The following is a 27,298-nucleotide window of genomic DNA, read 5'->3' on the forward strand; positions in this document are numbered from 1 at the left end:
TCATTTCGACGACTCGTCCGTTTCTCGAACGCGAGTCCCCGCGGGGTGCAGGATGCCTCGCGTCAGAAAGCGTTTCACGCGCGAATGGAAGATTATGAACTATGCACTTACCCTTTGTCTCGCACGGGCGCGCGGCTTATGATAGCGATAGACAGACAATCCCCATGGCACAATGTCGCCCTGGGTTTCACGCGAGGTTGGACACAGCCCCGTGGCCGGGGAGAGGGTTTGCGGGACATGGCGAGCAAAGGCGGACAAGAAGAGGCATACGCAAACGTATAATGCACGTGAAGTATTGTTAACACAAACAGTTTGCAGCTTTTATTTCACAAATCGTTAATTTACAACTATGATATGCATTCGTTCGTCTAAGAACCGAAACAAACCCAGTGTGTGTATATGTGTATGTGTGTATATGTGTATGTCTGTGTATATTTTTCTTTTTTTTTATTTTTTACTCTTTTATACTCTTTCCCTTACGCCAAGTCGAATCAGTTGTGGCCGTTCCGCAATGATCGGAAACGTTCAGAACGCATTGTCGATGTCTCGGTGAAGTTCTCACGGACGCGAGTGGGCTTTCGGAGTGGGTTTCCCTCTTTTTTTCCTTTTTCTATTTCTTTTCCTTCGCGAGCTCCTACGTCGTGTTCGAGTTCTGCCGATTTTCCGAAACAGCTCCGATTCCCGTGACACACAGCCGGAATGTATACGTGTACACGAGCGTGTTCGCGCGCACGGCTCTAATTCAATTTATTCGCCGTATTTGGTTCCGGGCGATTTAATACACATCGGGCCTCGCGACACAACGATATCCCTAACACTTACAGTACAGATTGAAACGTATCGGATGGACGGATGGAAATACTCTCGGATTATTCGCTCGGTCGCGTCCATCTTACACGTCTCGTTCATCCGGTGAACGCTTGTGCGTCAAGGGTTGAATTCGCTCGTAACGGGAGCATTGTGATTTTCCGCTCCTTTTTCGTGTTCGACGGCGAGTCGTTCGCGATAGCGCATTTCAGAGTCCGTTTTCCATTTTTGATCATTGAACGATTCCTCGGACGTAAGCTGAGCATTTTTGAACACTGTAAAATCAATATTTCGTAACGCAAGATAAATTTGTTCCAACGGCAATTAACTGTTAATCGTCGCGAGCGCGACGTAAATAAATTACGATATAATCAATGCCAATTTCCCGCAGTTTTTCAGTCGTTAAACTTGCGCGTGGTCCTAAGTGATTCGGACGTTACTCATTATGCTGCAATCTCGTCCTGAATCCTTTCTTTGTGCTTTCCGATAATTTAAGCAACACGGCGACACGTGCACGCAAGAATATCCTGCCAGAGATCGGCGCGAACTCGGGTTCTCGAGATCGTCGCTCGTCCATTATCTAATCGCGCGTGAAATTAACATCACGTCGCCGCGATATCGCGAACGGCTCGCAGAAACAAATCGTCGGATATCCGAAAACGAGACGCATCGTTCGCTCGCTCGCTCGGTCGATCCAATTTTTTCCTTCTTTAGTTTCTTTCTTTTTTTTATCCTGCCGCAGCGAGGAGATCGCGCTTCGATAACTCGCATACGTGTCCTATCGCAGCCCATAATATCTAAGATCAGCAAGGTCGCACTCGGGAGTTCCGAGTATCACGCGATACCGCATACGTACAAGGTGTCTGAAAAGTAGAGAAGCGAGAGAAGCGAGAAAATCGCGCGGCTGTTTTGAGCGAGCGATAATGCCCCGCGATAATTTTCGATGGAAAACGGCGGAAAAACGGACGTCTGATTAACGTTATCGGTAACAATTCAACGCGATTAACGCAATGACGTTGCGACCGACGACGGAAAATTGCATTTATTGAAAGTTTTCATTCTGCATCGACCGTTCTTTCCTCGCGCTTCTTCTTCTTCTTCTTCTTCATTACAATTAAAGAGAATTCCGTGCGAACGCGATTACATAATTTACGTCACGCGGCGAGACTAATCAACTTATTTAGTCCGGCATAAAGTTACAGGTGACTCGCGCGATTCGCTGCAACGTGTCGCGTAAAACGAGATCGTGGATTCATTTCCATCGTGTTTTAATCGTTTTGCTTCTCCCTGTGCTTCGATAATCTTTAATTTTATTTTACCGTCGTACAAAAACTCGCCGATCTCCAGAATGCGACCGAGAGACTTCCGAGACGCGCATTAACGCTCGCATCTTCGCCTCTTCGTGACAGAAAATCGAAGATCGCGCGGCTACCAAAACGCGATTGAGAAAACGTGACGGTGACATCGTTGCGTGTAAGAGTCTCCTAAAAACGCTACTTTGTTCTGCGAGCTACGACAAGCGCGGGTATATATTGCTCTCAATCTTCCACGACGAATCGGCGCGTCGACGTCGTCGCGGAACAGAAAATTCGTAACAGCATCGCTTGGCGTTCGTGTTTCGCTTACAATTCTTCTCTGGCTCTCTCACTCACTCACTCACTCGCACACACACACTCTCTCTCTCTCTTTTTCTCTCACAAAGTCCGATAATCGAATTACAGATAGGTTTCCGGAGTTTCTTGTCGCAAACATTTTCTTGTCAGCGCTCGAATTCTGTCCCTCGCTCTCGCCCGGAGAGAACAACGTTCTCTTTTTCTATTTCATTTTAACAAACTACACCGTGTACACTATACATTCGCCTTCTTTCGGTTTCTTTTCCGACTCTCTCTTTCTCACATGCATACTCTCTTCACTCTCTCTCCCTCTCTCCTTCTCTAATGTTCAATAATCAAGCGAATGGGCGTGGGTGCTTGGTGTCGAGATGTGCTAAGGTGGGAAATGGCAATGGGCGTCGATTCCTTAAAGGTCGGGTTAAAACGCGTGTGTCGTTGCGCTCTTCTCGTTTAACAGCACGTTTTCACTATCGAAAAGACCCGGGAAAGCAAAAATCTAAGACGGACACTGGTTGGCACACAAAAACGAAACGTAGTAGTGGTCGCCGCGGTACCGGCCGCGTCGCGTCGCGTCGCGGCGGACCGGACGGACGGACGGGGCGCGGGCGCCGCGACGGGTGTCGTCGCGAGTATGAAAAATATTCCGGTAACCGGTAACACGCCGTTTTTAAAAAAGTTATTGCATCTGGGTAACCTATGTTGTATAGGTACGTTTATCTTCCCTTTATCGTATATTGTACAAATATTGTTGTAAGTCGGTAGTACAAACGTTACTGTAGAAAACATAACAACTCGTAGGTTCGTATGTATCCCTTTCGTATCGTTACGGAAAGCTTAGTTAAGTGTTATACAATCTGTTAGTTACTATATGCGAGATTCCGATTCTACAGGGTGACTCTGAAAATATTGAACACTGCGTTGTCCTGTCTCTGCGCGCGCGTGTGTACGTGTAAATGTAATATGTATGTATGTATATAAGTGTGTATGTGTGTGTGTGTCTTTCCATACGTGTCTACGTGTATATGCGATCTCTCCCTTCTCTTTCCATCATTCTCCGTCTCTCCGTTGATTTACCGGGGAATCGAAAAAAAAAAGAAATTATGTGAACTCGGTTGCGCCGTAATCGAGCCTCGACGGACGGCCGTTATTCTCGCGAGAGTCGTGATATTTAATTAATCAACTCTTAATTTTTGTTATAACGAATCAATAATTCTTAATTTCAGAATTGACCGTAATACCAGAAGGAAAACAATTAACGAACCAACGAATCGAATTATTTCGACGTGATTTCGAGAACACGTTAAAAAAATCTACCAATTTATCGCGCAATCATTTAAAAGGGGACCCTTTGCACCGTTTGCGTGATGCACATCTGTTTCAGCAAAAAGCCGTTAATGCGCGCGAAATGTATGCCGCCCCCGCGGAAGAAAGCGCGACGCGGAAACGGCGAAAATGCATTCGTGGATCCCGAACAGCGTGCTTTGCCGAGTATCGCGGTTGTACAATGTCCGCCCGGTGCGGAACAATGACGGAAACGGATGTGCCTCGCGGGCGCGAAATATGCCACGGGTGCACAATACAGGCGCGACGCGTCCGACGATGCTGATGCGATTCTCGGTATCCTTAGCTTTCATTATATCCTTCGACGCAGGTATTCAGAGCGGACGGCGGTCGGCGCGTCGCGTTTTTGAAACGTCTTCAAATCGGAATACTCGAAACACATTATTTTTCACAAGAAACATTATTTTTCATATTCACTCTTTGAGCGCTGAGACGTTGCGCTCGCTGCGAGACGTTGCTCTCGCGTTGAATTATTAGAATCGAAAAAATTTGGATTTTTAATAATTTCGAATTCATAGAAAATTGAGTTTATATAACGGATCGTGCAGGATATTTTAAACTACGTGTATCGCGTGTTCTCCATCCGTGATCGTCTCTCTGTTACACAATCGTCGGTCTCCGATCTTCCGCTTTCCGGGCGAGATACCTGGATCGTTTCGCGAGCACTTTCGCACGCGGCCGCGCGGGATGAAAGATGATACCGCGCACAAACGGGTGAGAGATACTCCTACACGCGCGAGCATGCAAGCACGCACGTATCCACGTACGCACGCCCGCACGCACGTATACACATACGCGCGTAATCGCGATGCGGTAAATCGGTTTCAATCATCAAACGCGGCTATCGAGCGTCAGCGAGCGAGCGTCGGCGGGTGTTGCACGCCCCGTAAAGATATGACGTGTCTCAGGCGTACAATTTTTTTCCACACTTTTTTTTACATGTACGCGGAGCACTTTGAAAATCTCTCGACCAGAGATAGAGCGAGAGAGAGAAAGAAAGAAAGAACGGCGGCTCGACGAGCCGCTCAGCGTCACGATAAGGGGTAGGCGCGGACCGGGGGTGGGTGGATGAACGCGGGGGTGAGCGACGGGGGGAAAGAGAGAGAGAGGCCGTGATCCTGCGCGTCGACCTTATTGGCGGAATTCCCGCGGAAGAGATCCCATTAATAACGGAGCGACAAGCAGGCACGTACCCGCGGCCCGTCGCCCTGGAGGACGCGGGGGAGGAAATGCACGTGCTTCACGAGTCGGTATATACGTTGCTGCTGCTGCTGCATCATCTCTCGCTATTGCATACATGCCGCCCGCGTCCTCCTCCAATCCCCTGCCCCTCCTTTCCTCCTGCGTCTCGCGTAGATGTGGGACACACGTGCGCGGATGTGAACTCAACGACGACGATGACGATGACATGAGCGAGGCTACCTGCGCTTCCGCGGAAAAAATCGCGAGCTTCGTAAAAAAAGGAAAAGAAAAAAATACAGTAGCGTCGATTAAACGGATCGGCGACGATCGATTATAGAGACTGCAATAAGTAAAATCTTGTTTCTTTGTCCATGTTGCTGTATTCTGATAAAGTTGGAATGGAAGTTGCATTTCTTTCCGAACATTTACGACGCGTGTTTTGATCAATTTATACTTGCATGAAATTGTGATAATGATGTATTATTAAATAATGTTAAATATTAATAATGTAAAATAATGTTACATTTTTGAAAATTGATTGTAGTTGTAGTAACTACTAATGTAACAAAAAATGAAAAAATGCATTGCACGGTTAATGATCGATTGGATCGTTGTGATTCTATTTAAATCGGAATGATTATTACATTTATCGGAATGGTCATATCACACTCGTAAGGGATCTCGCTTTACAGCTGTACTTTATGACGAATGCTCGAACTTTGACATTTTGTAATGCAGATTGGCATTTCCATTTCATAGTATTGAATTTCTTTGAATTACAGTAGATAAACCCGATCTGACGTTTATGAAAAGCCTTTATATTGTTAATGTTGCTCCCGATATTGTCTTTTGTAATTCTGCCTACGGTTTCATGTTAGTCAATATAATTCTGCATGTTTGATAATGTTATCAAATTGAAATTGGAAATTTAAAATATAGTAGGATTAACCGTGTTATGTATGATTTTTCAATCTGATAAACTGGCATCACCTGTATATGATATTTAATTACTCTTTCTCATGTTATTTTAAATTACACAACACGATTATCACGTGTGATCGACAAGATTTGCCGATATTCAAAGTACAGTAACATTAATCACGGTCTCTTATAAATCAATTTTTACTACGATCAGCAAGCGACATGCTCGAGATCCAATTAATTTTCCTGGCTTACATTATCGATTGTAACCATCACGCAATTAATATCATATTTAAGATACCGAAGAGCAATGTCAATTAAATGACAGTCTCTTAAAAAGTCCATAAAGTAGCATTTTTGCTTGACCGCTATCCGATCAGATACAACTCAAGATATAGCTTTATACAAAATACAATTGGACGGTTTTTACATACGAGAAGTCAAATCATCGTCAAATCATGAAAAAAATAAATTCTATAAAAAGTAATTCTATATATATATATAATCTGTTTCTCGGAAAATATGCTGTTATATTTTATATAATTTGCATAAAAGTAACTTGCAACATGATAAATTCTCATTCTTGATGCATAATTCCTATTTATAAAAGTAAGCATTTGTCGCTTTTCATCTCTGTCGTTTATGTTTTTATCTAGTTTCCAATATTAAATCCCTCGATTAAAACTAAACAAAGTATCTCTTTTTGTATGAAACATTCAAGATTAGGTATTAATTTTTCGATAATATCGTCATCAAATCAAATCTTTTACCAATCTTCAACAAAAACTGTATCTCCGTATCCGCCAAAATGTACTTTATCCAATATCCCTATATAAGTTATTCGCTCGAAACAACTCGATACGATCTTTTAATCACGCTCTCGCATAACACGTGCTCACTGACGGTCGTCTGAAAATCCGACCGCTGGCAGCCGCGTAGTCGCGAGGGCACGTAGCAACGTAACGCGACATGCAGCCACGGGAACGTGTCACCGGGTGACCCGATCCGCAAACTCGCGAAACGCGCGACCCGCGCTACGATGCCACGAACTGGGCTAGCAGTAACAGCCGGCGTTCGCCGTAGAAGTCAGATGCGACTCGGCGGAGGCGATGACGGTGACGGTGGCGGCAGTGGTGGCAGTAGTCGATCGCGTGCCGTCCGGACGTGTGTGCGGAGGCCCAGGAGGCCAGCGGTAGGCGTAGGCCTCAGCGTGGCATACGGAGGACCCCGGAGGGACTCCCGTTCCACGCACACCCGCCTGAGGCGGACGCACACGAGCGTACGGCTGCCTGCACGTACAGCACACGGACGCACGACCACGCGGACGCGAGCCGCGCGTGTGCGCGTCGTCCGTACACGCGTCGCGTGTCGGTGGCCGCACACGCGTAGGCGTGCCTACCCACGCTCGGAATCGCGCAGGTAGGCGTGACTTGGGGCGGCGCCAGGTGAATACACCCCTGACCTATGCCTCTTTCCCTCTCTCGTTCCCTCGCGTTTCACCCTCAACCCCCGTTTCAACTCCCTTTCGCTCTATCTCTTTCTCTCTCTCTCTCTCTCCCGCTCTTTTTCTTTCTGCTCGCTCCCCTTCTTCCCGCTCTCGGGTACACGCGTGTCCCCGAATTTATATCGGCTACCGATTTCTTTGTCCGCGCGTGTGCGCTCGACCGACTCGCGCGAAAGGTCGATCGCTGTAACCGTTGGTAACTCGGGAGGCATCCCTTCCTACCCTCCACTTATCCTTTCTCTCTCTCTCTCTCTCTCTCTCTCTCTCCTTCTCTCTTTCTCCCTCTCTTTCTATTTGCTTCGGTCTCTTCCTCGCTCTAAGGCGTACTCGAGAGTGTGCGCGCACGTGCGTGTACAGGCATGCATCAGGCTGGTGGGCATCTCCGCCTGGTATCTCCTATTCGTTTCTCGCGTACCGCATCCCTCCGCACCCTCGACGCGACCGTAGAGTACACTTGGACACGCGCGTGCAGTCCTCGCGGAGTTCCGCGTAACGCGAGGTCTCGTCAGATTCGAGCCTGATCGCCCCGTGATCTCTCACGAACACGCCGGTCCACGAACACTATGATCGCGCAACACGCCGTTCCGCCCTTTCCCTCACTTTGATTCGATGCGGAGAGAGAATACGCTAGGATATTGGGTTGATACGACGCTTTATTCCTTTACGAGGCTTCGCGTTTGAACAGAGTTACAAATCCGAATTCTGGAAAAAAAATTTTCTCATGCATCGAAGCCAATGGTATCACGATAATTGATTAAATAATTGATGCAAGATTCAATTGTCTTTTTTGTCAACAAGAATTACTTTGAAATTGTACAATTTCGTGTTTAGCTTGATTCCATAAGCGCGATCGCATTCGAGATCGGTCAGTCTGCGAGAATTGATCACGCCCTTCCGTCGATTTGGCGTCTGCAGCGAAAGATATGATCGTTCGGAGAAAAACGCGATAGCATAATCATAATCGGCAATCAAATATAAGCATAATCGAAAGTAATCTGCAGCGAATCCGTAAATCGGTAGAGAAATCATAACAGCGTAAATTCGTCAAAAATCGTGTCTCATCGTCACGTTCGCAGGGTGATTCCGCGCCTCCCATTATCACCGAAAGAGTCTTGTGACACGTCTTCGTGCGTGAAACAGAGACACACGTATGTTCTTCAAGGCTAGATCTCCCTAAACGAATTTGTCCGGTTTTTCGGCAAAAATAACGCAGACATCGATCCGCGATGTCAATCAACACGATTTTACTTGGCGATCACACGAGCGTCGTCGTGATCGCCAAGTAAAATCGGTGATTCAGCAAAGGAGCCGTCGACGATGACACTCTGAGGCTTCGAAAAAATTGGGAGGATCTTGATGGACGGTCGTCGGATATCTGCCGCTACGCTACGATCGGACGAGACTTTAGCGCGCACTCCGCATTACTCTGGTGCGAATAGCATTCTGCACGCGGGCGAGTCTTCGTCGGGGACGCGATTGCTCTACTGAAAGGTACGTACGACGAGTCGATGGGAGTAAAGAGTGGCGAAAAAGCGACGCGTTTTGCCTGCTGATGCCGACCCACGTGGGTATATATGCGATGCGATCTTCGAAAATCGTACAAAACATGGATCACAGTAAAATAAGAGAGCACTCGTGCGCGCCCAATGTACAAACAATAAAGTATGTATATAATATATATAATATATATATATATTCCTACCTAAGAACTTTTTTATCAACATGTTCTCTCCGCGCTAGGTTTTCTTTCCTCTTCCCCCTCTGCCTAACTCTCTTTATCATAATGTCAATAATTATGATTAGGTGTCCCCGTAGTAATAATAATGCCTATGCATCTTTACATAATAATAAACTTTGTCTTAGTCTCTAAATACTCATTGCCCTAAAGTTAATTTCAGTTTAGATTAATTCCTATTCACATGTTTGTCTCTATATGCTGGTGGTGTATACAATAACTCTATGTATACATAGAGCATATATATATATAGATCTGTATCACTAGTCATATTCAATATATGTATATAATGTATCGTATAGAATATATATATATATATATATATATATATAATATTTCTATGCGTGTTTTATATATATTTACAGTGTCTCTCAGTTATTCTCTCATTTTTTCCCTCAGTCACACACGCTCACTCGCACACTCGCACGTTCGATCTTTGTATATTACACGTTCGTCACTTTTCTCTTTTGTAATATATATATATTTATATTTATATATTGTATCGCATATACTAAACTATTAAAATACTAGTATAAATATCTCTCGACATATAATATATATATATTTTTTTCATATATATGTATTCATTTATTCATTCATTTATTTTATTTATATATGTATAGTGTAAGAGAGTGATCGCGGCGGAGACGCGGAAACGGGGGTGGATGTGTACGTGTTGAAAACGATATACATAGCGTCGATCGCACCGAGCGTTTCGACGTCTCCGCGAGGTTGCCTCCTCTTTCGCCTCTTTTTACATTTATTGCTATCGGATTCATTGCGTAGTAGGTTCTCTCCCCGTGTATGTGTGTGTGAACTGATATATTCATTTTCATTTTATACTCGCCTGGCGTTTTCTTTATCTTCCTCCCTCCCTCCCACTCTTTCTTTATCTTTCTTCCTCTCGTTCACCCTCCTTGCTCGCTCACGGCGGTTTATAGAAGAGAAGATGTTGAGCGAGGCGAATCGTCGAAATTAGCCGCTCGCGCGCGACGTGATCGCGTCGTTTCACGCTTCTCCGATCGTGGACAAAGTGCGCAGCGGTTCCGAGTACGCTCCGGGATAATTAATCGCGAGTATTAATTAGCGGGTAAGGATCCTACCTCAGAGAGAGCGCGGGTACGCACCAAGCAGCGAACGATCCGCAGTTACACCTTCTTTGTGCGATCAAGCGTGTGACTTGGAGAATTTATGAGGCTTAGCTTAAACTACACATCAGTCCGACCGTGATACGGTATTCCTCCTCGTCCCCCTCCCGCTGCACGTCGTGCCACGTTTTTATTATATCTATCGAATCCCCGAACTCGCGCGAAAACGAACGTGGCGTTGTCTCCCGCCGCGCGTGTATTCTCGGAGGATGCCGAACGTCATCGTGGATCATCCGGAATACGCGAAGTCACGCGTGAAAACAAATTTCCGACGATGCATTTTTCTCCCGCTGATTAATGACGTTCGCGAATTTCTCGCGTCTAACGGAATTTTGTTTCGCGACCCGAAAGTGCAGCGTAGATCGCGCGGATAAATCGCGACAGCCTCTCTTTCGCCGATTCCGGAAATATTGATACCCGTGTACCCCCTTTTCCCAATTCAGTCAGTCTCCTCGTTAGAAAATGTAAAATATATCGAGCGTCTTTACGTTAACTCTAGGATTAAAATATCATGCCAATTTCTCTCTCTTCCACACTCTCTCTCTCTTTCTCTGTTTCGACCATCACAATGTTTCTCTGTCGCTCGATCACTCGATCTTCTCTTCCATGAGCAACTACTGCAACGAGCTCTAATTTGCTGCTCGTCGTCGCTTAATATCGATCGGATATCAGTTTTACGCTAATCCTAAGATTTATTACTATTTTTCTGTCTCGCGCACTTCTCTCCCCATTTTAACAGCGATAATTATCAACCCAGGTCAAGGATTGAGGATGAAAAAATTTCTTTTAATCTTAAAAATAAATATCCATCCACATGTCTCTCCGGAGCATCTTTCGATTTGCATTTTTGTTTTTCGCTGCTTGCCAATTTAATTTCCAAGTATTATATATTGCATTAATGTCAAATTCACTCAAAATTGAAGATTCCTTGATGATCAAGTCATCAAAATTAGATGAATAAACAATAAACGAATTTAAAGCGACATTTCTTTCTATACCCTTCCTCTTCCATCGAGGAACGGATTTATAATTTTGCACTTGGTAGAAAGTTTTATCACGGTATTTGATATCGGTGATGTAACATTGCCGATAAAGCCTCACGAGCATCGTGTTCATTCCTTTCGCTCCGGATACTCGACATCCGGCTATGATCGAAATTAATCGATAATTTCAATTTTAGGCGTTAAGCATAAGCTCTCATCCCCTGACCTGGTTCCAAGTTCGTGCGGGCTGCCCGCCGTGTCGTCGCCGTGTGAGTGCATCCGCATAACAATACACACAAGTCGCCCGGAAACGTGCGAAGGAAGGCATCAACGATTACGAGTACGCCTCTCCTCAACGCAGCCTCTTTTCTACACGCGTACATGTACGAAGAGAAGAAAAGCGGTCAACGTCTCCCCAAAAAAACACAAGCTAATAAGAGACATAATCGCCCGCCGATCTTCCGACTTTCGCGTAATCCAAGAGAGCGGCTAGGGGGCGGATAAGATGATGGGGGAGAGGGGAGGGCGGAATTAAAAATATCGATCCGAGATCACTTCGACGTTTCGACGATTCTTCCGCAAGTCCTGATATTCAAGGGAATATAGTGACATGGATCTTTGCGGTCTTGAATTTGGAATACTCATTTCTCCCTTCCATTCTTCTCCCGTCTACGATGCGGATTAGTTACGAGAATCACGTTGGGATCCGCGACGGGAACTTCTCGCGCACATGTTGCGATAGCCCCACGATCGAGCATTTCCGGATCTGGACGATTCGCCGCTGTTGACGCACTCTGATATGGAATAGAAACTGATATGCGAGTGACCTCTCGTTCACGCACACTGCGAGACTCGTGCGAGTGCCGTGCGAACGCGCGAGCGTGTCATCACTTCCGGGTGATCTCTTCCCGGGATTCTTTACGAATCACTTCCGTTTCGACCTAATCTCCGAAATCCGAAAAATTCCTCGATCACGTGGGAACGATCCTCCGGACGCGCACGCAACCCCTACCGGGATCGGCGCGATCAATCGATCGAACGAAGCGACCGCGCGACGCGTGTCGAAAATTCACGCATTGCCCCACAGAGCGGAAACGCGCGAGCAGTTACACCGACGATAATACGCGTATTGTGTGTAAAGGCTATCTCGCCTACGTGTAATTGTAAATCTACGTACTGCTGCTGCTGTTGCTGTTGCTGCTCGCCTATGCCTTGCGATAAAATACTATACGTAGGTATGCTTATGCCACTTATTGTATGTGTGCCTGGCTGCCTCCTCCCGGTTTTGAGCCGACGTTAAAGATCGTTAATGCTTGCTTGTGCGCCGGCGGCCTCGCCGAGCGTTCGCTTCGAATCCGCGTTTCTCCTCTCGGATGATGATAGCCGGGACGCGATCAAATCCCCGAGACGACCTCGAACGGAAATCTCTCCGCGTCGCGTGTCGGGAAACTCGAGCACGTGGCGTTAGCTTCCGGTAATGCGGTCCTCCCGACGTTTCGCAACGTTAGGGCGTTCGGTTCGTCTATGTCATGCGGATGTTACGCGTTGATGTTACGTGTGCGTCATGAAACTCTCGCGCTCGAATGCGTCAATCCGTAGCGAAGACGCTTGGTGACGTAATAATCGAGACGTGATAATCGAGAGTTTAATTAAGGAACGATTAAAAGATGGAACGATGTACTATTCTCGTGAGAACGAGCGCATAAAAATTAATGATGATTGAGGGAGAGGCGCATTGAGAAAATGACATGAGAACACAAGGCATAAAAAGGGGGATTGAGATATCGAGATTACTAAAAGGGAGTTAAGTGTTTCGGAGCTTTCGGTGTGACAGGAATAAAATAAAAAAGGTATCGTGTGTGTGAACGGAAGTTTGTATTTGAAAATAGGTATCCATGTATCTTAATGATGTAGACATACGTAATAAGTATTAATATACTGAATAGTCAATAATATTAATAACTAATAATAATAATTAATAATAATAATTAATAATAATAATAGTGTGTGTATGTTAGAATATAACAAAATAAATCTAACGTAACTTAAGTATATTTCGCGTATGGATGGTGTGATAAAAAAAAGGAAAAAAATAATAATTAATAGTACAATTAAAGGAGAAACAAAGCACCGTCATCACACATCGGGGCGGCGCGTCCGAATTCGGGAGCGAATCCGCGAATGCACCCCTGAGGAACTTTAGTCCGGAAACAACGTAGCGGCGAACGCCAAGGTTTATCTGCACGCGCGCGCGTGCTATGGATCCGTACGCGTATATAAGTACCTAAAAATGATTATTGTACATCCGACGTTGTTTCTTCTTGCTCCCTGTTACTACGTTAAACGCGTTCTCGCCTTCGCCGTCCGTACTTCGCGCGCGGCGTCACCTCCGGCGAAGAGGAGTCGTACAATTTCACTCGCACACTCATTCACGCACGCACGCACGCAACATCCGATCGGAACGATAATAATCCTAATATCTTGTACTCTGTTAAAGTGCTTGCCAATTACACGCTGTGTATCCGCAGATGTATTCTTATATGTATATATAGATGTATATACGTGTAAATGTATATATATATATTTTTTCATATGTATGTATATATTATATATAAAATTAACGACGGATAATTATTATAGTATACACGCGTACGCTCGGAACAACCTCCGACAGGATCACTTAACTCTTTGTAACTCTTTTAATACTGTCCACGTTTTCTACTAAACGAGAGAAGAATAAAGAAATCCGCGCCTCCCTCAGCGCGCGGGCGAACGATCGAAACCACAATCGAGACGGCGCTCCGCGAGATGGAAGCGGAAAATCAGGCAAGACACGAGCGTTTCAGATTCGCGTTTACGTTTACGTTAGCATAATCCGTGTTCTGCCAGCTGGCCCGACGATGTGCGCCCGACGATCGCCCGTGCGTCTTTTATTGCTAATCGTATTTGGAACGCTATCGCGCTGTCTGTCCGTTGTGCAACGGGGAACGCGATCTCGCGATTCTCTCTATAAATATGTTGCGTTATCGATCCTCTCCTAACGGACAAACAGAGGCAGGAAAATCGAGTAAATATTATGCGTAAGCGATATATTATGCACAATGTCGAAACGACGTTGATTATTATTGCGGATGATAGCTCGAGACCTCTCGAAGGATTTCAGCGACCACCGTGTCACCCGTTTGTTCAAATCGCGCTGAAGATCATTATTAAACTGCGAGAAGAAGCTACTTGACGCATCGTGCATCACCGTTCCCCTTTCGCTCAAACGAATCGACCTGGAGACGGAAACGCGCTCGTCTATCCAATCGAGAATCCAGAAATCAACTCTGGATTCTAAATTAATTTTGGATCTCGTGGATTCACGTAATCGTGATTAATACGCCACCGTGCGTAAATTTTACGACGGAAACACCGTGAGACAAAAATTAGTCTTCTTGATTATCAGATAAATTCTAGAAAATACGCTAAAATTCGTGATATATCGTTCCTCTCTCTCGTACGCTATTTAATTAAGTTCTATATTAAGATGGACAGCCTTTTTTCCTATATCTCCGACGATATTCTTATGCAGCTCCGCCGTTTCGGACGGTGGCGCATCATCCACCTTGTCGATTCTGTCATCGTTTTCTTCCACCCCGTCTCCGCGCTCGGCTTCAGTACTCCAGTAGCAAAAGCACACGAGTAGCAAAAGAGAACGGTGATGCTCGGTGTCCATCTGAGAGCGACTGTCGGAAGCGGGGAGAATAAAAGGATAAGGAAAGTAAATAAGAGAAATAACTCTTTATACGGCGCTCCCTACGATGCTACGTCCATTTGTATGATTCGCGGGAGCGGCTCCCGACAGCGGATTTCCCTCAAATAGAACGCCGGTCGCGGGAAACGTGCGAAAAAGAAGGTGATCCGATGCGGGGGTGAATCTGCCGCGAGATTCGCGCGTCGGTCGCTACTGCCGGCTCTCGCCGTGATCGCGTTGCGAGAAGGGGCGAGAAAGTCCGCTCGTCGGAGTGTGAGCCCGCCTTCTTCCCTGCACAGGAACTCTAACTAGGAATTAGTCTATTACTCGATATGTGTTTGTGTGTGTATTGCATCATGACACTTTCTGGCAAGAGGATAAAATCTCGCGCCTCGCTCGATTTACGGATGCTCCTCTGCATCTCGCGTCTCTCCGCTCTGCTCGACGTGCCAGAGACGCAGGAGGGTAACAGCACACAGTGTAATAACTGAGATGCTTAATTACAAGAGTCTGAAGTCGGAAACGCGTGATTCAGGATAGACATCCGCTCGTGATACTTTTATTGATTCCCACACGTCGCGATATGATTACTGCAGCGACTACGAATTCGCGTCTTCGTCTTGCGACAAAACGCCCTTTCGTCGCGTAAATATATCTATATAAACGTCGTACGGACTTTGAGTAATTCTTATTAAATTTTCTTGATATCGTATAAAGTTATCGTATCTAGTTGTACCTAGAAAATCGGCGATCCAGAGAAGATCGTCACCATCCGCGGTTAATGCGTTTGTTTCGGCGAGAAGTTCCGAGCGCGCGATTGTACGATTATGTGCAATTTGTGCTTTCGGTTCTGTTACGTTCCTGCATCTCCCTGGCTGATCATGTATGTATATATATATTATATATATGTGTGTGTGTGTGTGTGTATGTATCAGCAGACTTTTCGCCAAACATACTGACGCGCGGTAAGCGCGCGCGCGCGAAAACTTAAGAGTACGCTCTACGATATACCACAAACGGAAATATATTTCACAACGCATGCGGACGGAAGTGGATAGTAAACGGTGGAAACTCAATCGGTCCGGGTTCCATCGGGTCGGGGGATCCTCGCAATCCGAGGGGGATAATCGCGCTCAAGACTGGCCTGCGGTATTTCGGGGCGAGTTTTTCGGGGTTGTCGAGTATTCGGGGTATCCTCGCCGTGTCGTCGCGATTGCGCTCTCACGCAACGCAACGCAACGTTCGTCGCGGTATCATTACAGGTCCTAATATAAGGTACGAGCTACGTGCTAGCGATACTATGTACAGTCGAGTTTGGAACGCGGGTTTTTTGTTTTCTTTCTTCTAGGAACTTCAGAACAGAAACTCAAGAGCCACGCTACGAAACTAAGCTAGGACCTACGGCCAACGGCGACGGGGGGAGTTAACTGGGAGGGCTGCGGTATCGCCTCCGAGGGTGCAACTTTTTCGGAGTCCCCGACAATGTTCTCCGTTTTGTTTTCTCCGGGTTCGCTCCGATGATAATAAATTAAGGATAAATTAAGGGGGTTTCTATGAAACGGACGAAGGGACCTTTGCATCTTGCACGATCGTTTCAGTATTTTTGGCCAAAGTCGCACTTAAACGGAACGAAAGCCTAAGTGTATACGCACGTGTGTGTATGTGTCTGCGTATGTGGATATCTCTGTGTGTGTGTATGCGTGTGCACACGACGAATACTTATGCAACATATACAAGTACAAACTCTCTCTTTCTCTCTGCCTATGTACAATACAGTCCGACGTACAATAATATCCGAGGCACGTGCATTTTCTCGCGAGGATTCACGGCGAACATGATGATGAGATCGAAAAGACGTCGCGATAGGAAGCGCGGAGGGGAACGGGAGAATGACGGGAAAATCATTAACGGAACGTACGAAGCGTTCGGTTCAACCGCAAGATCTCTCTGAACGCGTTACACGGGCTTGGCGTCCTCGCAAACGATCTGCGCTCGACATTCAGGACGGATGCACCAGTGACCGAGCAGTTAAGCAAGTTAAACAGTCCCGCTGCGCAACTCGTTCCTGAAAGCGGGATACTACTGCATCGCCACGCGATTTCGGCCTTCTCGAGCCGCGTGGAAACCGAACGCGGCAAACGAGCGAGCCGTACCGACGAGATCGGAGTGATCGCGTTGATTCGTGACTCTGTATTTAATTTCTCTTCGTAATTATTGAATTACGCATCGGCCGGAGCGCGTGTTCTATTCGGCTGCAGAAAGAGTTACATCTGTATCGCTTGACATCTACGGGGGCGCGGAGCGCTCGCAGAGATGAGAGAAAGAGATGTAGCAGTCATTTGCTGGTGCGCCCATCCTGTCGCGTACGACTGAAATATCTGCGATCGCGAGACGCGGAGTGCCTCGCAGCGAGTTTCGCTCGGAGAGTTGACTCGCCGAGTCGGAAAGAGGATTCCTTTGAGACGGGAGGCCCCCTCCTTTGTGAGCGACGTGGCCGCTGGAAGGCTAAACGTCAAATCTTACATTCGCTCTTTCCTTTCTCATCTCCATCTTTCTCTCTCTCTGTCTCTCTCTCTCTCTCTTTCTTCCTTTCCCTATCCCTCTCGCGCGTGCATGAGCCGTTAGATGACTTAAAACCTACGTTAATTGGAACTTTGCTAACTGATTGCACCCTACGCCAGCAGCGAGCGTCGCGTCGCTCATTAATTCTCCCCTCGATTGCACTTTAACGGACGAGAGATCTCGCCGGCCTCTCTGTATCTCGAATAACGCTGGCGTTACGAACAACAAAGATCGCGAACGAAACGGCTCGCGCGGGAATTCGACGGCGAGCAAGGAAATCCACGCTTTCAAGCGACGCCGAGGACTTCGAGGCGAGGAGGGACCATGCGAATTGCATCAACGTAACGAAAAAAACGCGTGTGATTACTAGGAGCAGAGTCGCGCTCGACGTGTTCGAGGATGTCGTTCTCGGATCGCGAAGCGGATCACCGAGCATGAGTTTCATGCCGCGAGATCGTTGGACATTGAGAAGCGTGTATCAGTTGTGAACATCGTCGTCTTACGTTGTTGTTAGCGAGGTTTGCAGTTCGGACTTCCGAATTCACAATTTCGGCGAGTGAGCGGACGCGCACCTGAGCGAGCGCGTACGAGAGTTCGCGCTCGTTCCTGCGTCACTTTATGATTTAATTTACGACTTGTTTATCTAATTTATGTGATATTTACGGTTACAATTTCTAATGATTTATGTGATTTATCTGTCGTGCTGTGCGCGCGCAGCGCGATAACGCACGGGACGGCCGCGACGATGCACGCGTTATGCTCTTCTTCCCCGCGTGTGTGACACGCGTTTATATCTTCGCGATTGCAAGGTTACGCCCGCGGAATCCTACTGGCGTCAGCGTTTTCCTTGCCGATCGATTCGACCGACTAGCGAGCGGATAACGGGCGGCGACAGCGAAAAGAATCGACGCCGATAAGTCGACGGCGACGGCGGCGCACGCTCTTAATGGAAAAACCACCTCGGCTGTTTACCACGATCGAGACGATAAAAAAGCGCGTAGCTCTGCGCGATTACGCGGCGAATTAGCGCGGATAAGCGCGTTCGTCTCGCGAACATCGCGAGACCGAGTCGCGTCGCGAATTTCAAGTGGCCGTGATTCATGTACACTTCATTTTCTCGCTCGTCGCGCTTTTTCTCATCTTCTTTTTTCTATTCTTGCAACATTACATCCACGTCGTGCGCACGCACGCGATTACGTGAATCGGCGACGATATTGCCGCGACAAGTACGGACACTCATGGCGATATCATTGCCGACGATAACGCGAATAGAAAGTAGAAGACACGATGGAAAAACGCAAATAAGCGCGCTCGAGATCTGAAGGGAGATCTTCCAGAAGACAGCAATCTGCGGATGAACGTCCCATGTACAGTTTAAGTACATTTTAAGTATCTTTTACGCGTTCTGGTCTTGCGTAACGCAACGGCGCATCAATGCGAAAAAAGTGTTCTCCACCCATTGAATAGCGACTATGTAAACTATGCGACAATTCCTCTCATTCCGATCAGCCGAATGTACGTCGACAAACGCGATTGAGACAAATAAGTTGACGAACGAACGTGCGAATGCGCGCGAAGTGCACGGAAACCGCGAGCGCCGATGGAAACGCACGCCGCTCCGAGCGGAGTCGCGCGAGTGCTGGCGCGCGGAGGGACAGAACGAATGTGCCGAATGTTTAATTCGCGATATCATTATTTTAATACGACGGACGGATGGACGAACGGACGGGCAAACGGGCAAAAGCGTCGCCATCCCGTTGTGTAACGGCGCGGATTTCATTTTAATCGTATTCCGGAAATTTACAACGCGCTGACGGGCATTTCTGATACTCGGAGACTTTATGATCCATTTGCCGGACGTCGACTCTAATCTGCTCGCGGGTGCGGAATCACTCCGCGGCGCCCCTCATTCCGATGCGCCCTCACGCCGGTTGCCGGTCATTAACGGTCGCCCGGTATACCTCGTAAATATTAATTAAAACCGCCGCACGTTCGCCGGGCGCGCGCCGATTTGCCGAGCGAATATTTCTAATTAAAGTTACGCGCCCGGCGCGGCTAGTCTCGCGCATCTCGCGAGCCCTTCGCGTCCCTACCGTCCGTCTCTTCGTCCGAACGAACGGATTGACGCGCGCGATAGACGCGCCCAATACCTCGGACGCTATCCCTCTCCCCCGTTATTTCCTTTTTTTTTGTTTTTTTACGCGGGTGTAAAATAAATCACGCCTACGTTCGGGTTTTCGAATCGAGACGCGAAGATTTATATTTCGCGGGACAGAGCGAGATCTCTTCCGGGCACGGCAGATCGGCGCGGACCGTTCCTCCCTTTTCATCTCGAAGGGCATCCCCCGAGAACGCGTCGCGCGCTGCGCGTTTGAGAGATTTAAGGCGAAACGGATCCGGAGCTGAAACGCGCGCGGCTTTTCTGCGAAAATAAACGAGTTCTGATAACTGGCAACGATCTATCGTGCGTCACGATTAAGTTCAACGCTATCCAAGGAATAAAATCGTGATTAAATCCCGCACGTCCGAAGGCCCGCGACTTATAGTTTATTAATCGAGCAGGGGACATCAAAGGAACATGAGATGGGGACGCACCGTCGGCATTAAAACTAAGAGAACAACGATGGAATGTAAAGAGACGATAAGTGCGCTCGCCAAGTATCACAGAAGTCGCGGGGGGTCACGATCATCGAGACGAAGACGCAGATTCCGATTTCGAAATGAGAGAAATGCGCCAAGCGCGCTGCAGCCCGATAAGTTTAATTTGCCGATGCATCTTCGAGTGCTCTCAAATTTCACGCTCATTAAAATCGAATCGCTATACATATGTAATATAAAAATTTAAAAAGCAGATTTATTTGTCCACAGAGAAAGTAACTGTTTCCACATCTCGAAATGTCTCACGCGCGATGTTTCAGGGCCCTAGAAATTCTGTAATATAGAAATCCCGATTTTCAGAATTTGTAAAATCGTCGGTCGCGGCGGATCGTCCATTCGCGACGAAGAGAATCTGAAAGCGAGCAGAATTGGGTTCGCGCGCGTCCTATCACATCTTCGATTAATCGATATCACCCTCCCGTTCCTCCACGGGGCGATTCCTTCGGTGCAGTTTCGCGGGACGCCTCCGCGCACGGAATGCGATGAATATTTTAGAGATCGATCGATTTCGAGCGAGTCTCCGCGCTCGGTCCCGGGTGGTGCGGCGTCGCGCGGAGGACGACGGAAAGTAAGTGGCTGCTAAATATACAATGTGCTCGCCGAATCGCCTTAACAGGCGGCACAGAGACGAAGAGGGATGAAAAGAAGCTCGCGCGATCGCGTGCGAATCGCTGCGGCCGGTGTTTATCCGCTCTCGAGGATCCGCGAGGACGCCGCGTCCGCATGCTTGCCTGCCCGCTCCGCGTGTCCGTGTACGCTCGCGTGTCACGCCGAATTAAATTACCCTCGCGAGGAAATCGATGGGGTAAATCTTGCGTTTTGTACCATTCGAGGAATCGGACCGCCGACTGCACCGATGACGACGGTCCGTGAAGCCGTCTCCGCCCGTTTTCCACCGAGGGGAGGAGGACGAAAAAAAAGAAGAGCCGCTGATCCGCTCGCGTACAGGCGCGCACTAATTATCTTACCTTACCTAATAGGAAAATGAAAGCGCGTATCTCGAATACTGGTTCTCGTATCACTCGGACGTCATCGCGGGGGGTAGTAGGGGTGAGGGGAGGCACGCGAAATGTACGTAAAATCGCTGATAAAAATTCGGGCAATTTTTCTTTTCCTGAAAAATTAATCGGGCTCGTTACGTTAGACAATTTTATTGTTGTTGTTGTGCATCAATCGCGTTAAATTATTAAAGAATGAGAACTGTGGTAAATCGACAATTAAACAGATTTTGTGTTTTAGTATATATGTATATATATCACAAGATATTTCTCACTAAAGTTTAAGAAGCTGCGGGACAGAAAGTATCGTTTTGCTGCCTCGGCAGAAATATCGTCCTACTATCGAACATTCCGTGACATTCCGTGTCGGTCCCCGTTGCAAGTTTCCAACGTCGAACCTACTTCGTTCGCTCGTGTTCGATTTGAACGTGGTTCGATAAGAACGCTCGATGTTCCGTTCACTACCGGCATAGGGTGAATTGCACCGAGTGGAAATGCGATCCACCATGTTTCCCCGAGTGCACGCACGTCCGAGTGCCTCGCCGTTCGTTCCGAGCGTTATAAATAAATAAGGAGTGCGGAACGAAAGACGGCATCGCCCGGAAAACCGAGTCGGCGCGGGATTCGACTATCTAACAGCTACCTTACTTAGGAGCGCGAGCTTGGACGTTAAATAAAAATTCGACTACGAGTAAGGAAAGTGGCATAAGTGGTAAGTGTTGCGTCGCGCGGTCACGTATTGCACAATGTCTTAATGGCCACTTCTCACCGCAGTCTCGCAATCGGAGGTCGCGAAACGCGAGGAGGGTAATGCCGCGTTTCAGGAATCGGCCGATCTCCTCTTCGCGATTGGATTTGCAACGAGTCGATGAGTCGTTGCCGGCCACGCGCGAACTCACTGGAAAATGCACTCCGGAGAACTTTCGCCGCAGCACGCGCGAAACACCCTTCGAACGTCGCAAGCGTAAAAGAATGGCGGATCGATTATTCGGGTCGACGGCGACTCGCTTCGATTTGCAAAAGCGACGACGACGACGACGACGACGATGCGGAGAAGAAAAACGAGGAACGAAAATACGCGTCGAAGAGGCCGCTGTACCGAATACCGGCGCACTCGTAACAAATTTTCTCCTTCCCTCTGCTTCACGTTCTTTCTCTCTCTCTCTCTCTCTCTCTCTCTCTCTCTCTCTCGCTCTCTGTGTCTTTCTCTCTCTCCTTTTCTTTCTCTCTCCCGCTTTTTCCCTATTACGAATTTATAAACCACGCGTCCACCGAATTGAGTCGCACAGTGTAGAATTTCGCCAAGTGGACATTTCTACCTTCATTTCATTCACCTTTTTCCCCCTCAGTTGCGGGTCGTGTCATTACCATCTTCGGTGAGCGAGCGCGAGCACGCGCTCGCGCGCGCGTGCGTGCTCTATTCCCAACCCCCCGTGTCAACTGTATAAAATATTCAATCGTATCAACAACAGTCGCATCGTACAACGTCAGTACAATTATTACAATAGTTTATAGTTAATCGTAATCAATATAATATTCACAGCATTTTATCAAAATCTCTTAAAAGCACCAACCGTGGCGGCTCAAATTCCCTCCCCGTCCCACCCTCCGCCTGTCCACCCTAATCCCTTTTACTCTCTCTCGTCCCGCTTTTTCTTCTGCCTTTCTTTTCCTTCTCTGTAACTGACCCCCCATCTCGCTCGTGTATCGTATGTGTGGGTGTATATGTGTTATGTTGTATATATATGTATATATATACCTCCAATAATTTATCGATATATATATACGTATAATTTATAATATATATATATATATATATCTATATATATATATCTATTTATATGTATATAATAAGCTAAACGTTTCGTCTTAAAGCACTGATTAAACGAGGGAGCTCGTTTTTAACGTGTCCCTCCCCCTGAACACGCGTTCACCAACCATCCTAACCAAAATCACAGGACTAACTAGAAACACCACCGGCTACACTTGCCCCGTCGCGCGATTGCCGGGGGCTGTTCGGTGACGACGACGCGGGGAGTCTCGATCAGCAGGTGGACGAGAGGAGGCGAGAAGTTGTGGTATCGTGGATGAATTGGGTGGGAACGTGCGGGATGGGAGCGGGGCGGAACGTGCGGGTGCGGAACGCGGACGTCGAGGAAACGCGTCGCGGCGGCACCGGAAGCGGGGACGACGCCATCATCATCGTCGTCGTCGATCCGTTCGCGCGATCGGCGACGGCGACAACGCGGAGGCGGCGATTGGTAGCAGGGCGTCCCGTACGACGGTCATCGTCGTCATCATCGATGACACCATCCACGACGGCGGTGACGTCGGCGTGACGATGGCGATGGCGATGGCGATGGCGGTGGCGGCGGCGGTGGTGGCGGCGGTCATTGCTGTTGAGGCTAAGGCGAACTCAATGATGCGGCGGTGGCGGCGGCGGGGCCTCTTCCTCGGAGGGGTCCACGGGACTCGGGGACAGGAACTTGCGCACATACTTCGGATAATGTGTCTTTTCGTGGGCCTTGAGTATCGTCGACCTCGAGAAGGTCTTGCCGCACAGCGTACACCGGAATGGCCGTTCGCCGGTGTGCACGCGGCAGTGGTCCTTCATGTGGTGGCGCAGCTTGAACGCCTTGCCGCAAAACTCGCACTTGAACGGCCGATCGCCGGTGTGCGCCGGTAGGTGGGCGATCAGCGAGCCGACGTCCGGGAAGGACTTGCCGCAGAACTTGCAGAGGACGACGCCGGAGGTCGGATCCGAGTGGGCCGCGAGCTCGAAGTCCATCGGCTCGATCGTACCCGCGGCCGGGTAGTGGGCCTCGGGCGGCAGGTGCATGCCGGGCTCGAGGCCCAGCTGCGCCTGCAGCTGCAGGTGGGCCGCCTGCTCGCGGTACTTGAGCGACTCGAGGCTGTGCGAGAGGATGTGCCGCGTCAGCTTGCTCTGGTGGAGGAACGACGCACCGCAGTACATGCACGCAAACACCCGCTCATCCACACCCATCAACTCCTGCAACCAAACAAACAAGAACATCAACTTCTTGTCTTCCCCCTCCGGCGCTCTCTACCCCCGCGGGAAAGACTTATCTCCGATTCTCTCTTTCTTTCTTTCTCTCTCTTTTTTCTCTCTCTCTCTCTCTCTTTCTCTCTTTCTCTCTGCTCTCGTTTTCTTTCTCTCTCTTTCTCTCGTTATCTCTCTTTGTCTCTACTTTAATCTACTTCGAGCTCTATTTCTCTATTCCGATCTATTCTTTTCTTCTCGGCCTATATATTTGATCTTTTTCTTGGCCTAGTCCCAAAAGATACGATTTTACGAGCTCGTTGTGCTACCCTATACATCGTAATAACGCGTGACAGATCATTCGTCTCGGCGCTACTCGATCCGCAGGGATACACAGATGCACATATATGTTACATACATGTATATATATATGTATATTATATAGATATATGTATGTATGCTATTATTATAAATATATATACCGTGGCGCATCGTTTCCGAAAGGGACGAGCGCCAGAAAAACAAAAAGACGTTTTTTCGCTTCGCATCGTGCTCCCTCCTTCCGCTTTCTCTCTCTCTCCCTCTCTTTCTCTTGTTCTCTGACAACTAATTCTCTCTAATGCATCTAAGTTTTCGATAAAAAAAAATAAATAAAGAAGGTACAGGCAAGCTCGTTCTCTTGACACTACTAAGCACGTGTTGCAACTAAACGAGGTCCTCTCTCTTTCTCTTTCTCTCTGTCTCTTTCTTTCTCTCTCTCGCTCTCTCTCTCTCTCTCTCTCTCTCTCTCTCTCTCTCTCTCTCTCTCTCTCTCTCTCTTTCTTTCTTTCCGTGTCTAATTCACAAATTCCATTTGTTCGGAGGAGAAAGTGTCTCCGGCGTGGCGAGAAGCTGACGCTTCTCGGCAGCACACAAGACGGTATTCACAAGAAGTTGACGCTCATTTTTGTTTGGCGCGTCGCGCACCCCAGGCACATGTATGACAAACTATTCGAGTGTATTACGATGTGTATATATATATATATGTATATGTATACAGAGTGCCCCCAAGCTCCACATTGCCATTCCTCTCACCCACTTTCCTTCCTTGACCAATTGGAAAATTTTTCTTTTCGACAAAAACAGCAATCACGAATCGGAACAAGCGGTTTATTAACAGTCGCTAATCTGAAGTGTAATCTTGAATGATGAAATTTTTCGAAACGCAAACAATAAACAGTTCAAGTAAACAGAACCAGATTCGTCAATTAGTTTAAATCAAACCGAATAAACTTGATCAAAGCGAAGTAACGAAAATGCTTGATATTGACGAGGAGAAGCATATATGTGTTAGGATTTATCTTGCGAAACAGACTCCAAATTGGTCAAGAAATTCGTAGGCAAAACGAGCGGCGGCAGTTCCGGGGGATGCATCTTGCATACATATAAATAAATGTATAAATATATATATATACGTAGATATAAGTATATATAAGCAACAGAGATACAGATGTATATACGGGCCCATAACAACCCCCACAGCCTCGTTCTCAACCCGCCCCCCGTCTCGTCCCTCCTACCGTTTTATCGTATTTTCGCGGCATTTATGCCGCGCCGCAGAATTTACTCGTCGTAGCAAGAGGCATTGCACTCAACCAAAACGACAAATCGAAATACAGATATTACAAAGTGACAAATGGTAATAATGAATATGCCAACAATCCGGGCGATATATATATACACAGATATACATGTGTAAATAAATAAATATATATATGTATATATATGTATATATATGTATATATATATACTGCAACAAAAATATACATGTAAATATATATAGATATTTATACCACAGTGTACAAACGGTATGCGATGTATACATAACGTATGTGTATATATATATGTATATATATTTATATGTATATATATATATAAATGTAGTAAAAAACAACCATGGCCAAAAACGAAGGTCAACTTCTTGACAGTGAGCTAGCAAGACAGGCTGGCAGGACGGGAGAGGATTCGTCTGGCTTTCCGTAGTCTCTTTCGCTTTTCGTCAATCTTTTCTCTCGTCTCTTTCTCTCTCTATCTTTCGAGCGGTAGGTTCTGAGCGCACTTTTCCCTTCGGTTCCCTCGAAGCACGTGGAGATATCGGGTACACAGGTGGAAGGGACCGAGCTTTTGCGATGCGGGTGGTACGCGCTTGGTGCGAGCTGCACGCGTAAGCAGGGAGAAGAATGCTGCGCGATGGGGACGGGGGCGGAAAGGAGGCTGCGAGAGAGGTGCAGAGGCGCGAAACTGATTAAACCGACGGACGAAGATGTCGTATTCTTTAATTAATTAATTATGAATGCAACTTGGCTCTATTTCTCGCTTTAATGTGTCTCGCTGTCGTTTCAGTCTGGACAATTACGTTACTTGAAGAAGCAGATTGGAAGTAACTCGCTTTATTCCGACACTTTTCGCACCTCTGCTGATTGTGTTTAGAAATAGGCCCGGCGAATAGAATCGTACAGACGAACGGCGTATAATCGGTAGCGTAAATGGAAAGATGAACGAATAACGACGAGAGCAAAAGAGAGAGAAAGAGAATGTGCATCCCGGTGTCGGAAGGCAGAGCGAACACGTGACGGAAATATGCACGAGAATCGTGATGGACAATGTACTCGAAAAATGTGTTCGACAAAGTTCGAGGAGGAAGATAATACAGTAGACGGTATATAAGATAATACAGTAGCAAGCACGATCTCGTTTTTTCTTGTATCTATTACATCCCGATGAGGCTTCAAAATTGACGTCGGACGACACTCGGGCGAAGACTCGGTACAGAGAAGGCCGCAAATTTTGTGACAGTACCGCAGAGTTTTTCCTGCCATTAAAATTTTTAAAACCCCGTTCCGTAATAATCGGCGTTCTTTGAGCTCTTGTAGAAAGTGCGTCCTTTAGCAAAGTGCGGCAGATTTTCTTACGAGTACATAACGTTTACAGCCATTCTTCGTAAAACCAACGTTTCTGAGTCTTCGCGCGATCTCTGCCACGACAACTTTGATTCTCTCCGCTATTTTTCTCTTCTCTCTTTCTCTTTTCTTTCGTCGATCACCGTGGGAAACGACAGTTACGTTATATA

The 27,298-nt window shown here is 47.2% G+C and overlaps 1 protein-coding gene across 2 annotated transcripts in view; it reads right to left on the bottom strand.

The window, feature by feature from the left end:
• Positions 1–27,298, bottom strand: part of LOC105287556 (longitudinals lacking protein, isoforms H/M/V) — a 66,097-nt gene that overhangs the window by 16,266 nt on the left and 22,533 nt on the right. Inside the window, exon 4 of one of the 2 annotated variants that reach the window (XM_011353168.3) lies at positions 10,002–24,198. The exons of the other annotated variant lie outside the window; for it this stretch is intronic. Within the exon in view, the coding sequence (XP_011351470.1) occupies positions 23,605–24,198 (594 nt within the window). The 3' untranslated portion in view covers positions 10,002–23,604. Of the gene's footprint in view, positions 1–10,001; positions 24,199–27,298 lie in introns of those variants that run through there. 2 annotated transcript variants of the gene reach the window in all.

The sequence above is a fragment of the Ooceraea biroi genome, chromosome 5 (assembly GCF_003672135.1).
Source record: "Ooceraea biroi isolate clonal line C1 chromosome 5, Obir_v5.4, whole genome shotgun sequence".
Classification (NCBI taxonomy): Eukaryota; Metazoa; Arthropoda; class Insecta; order Hymenoptera; family Formicidae; genus Ooceraea; species Ooceraea biroi.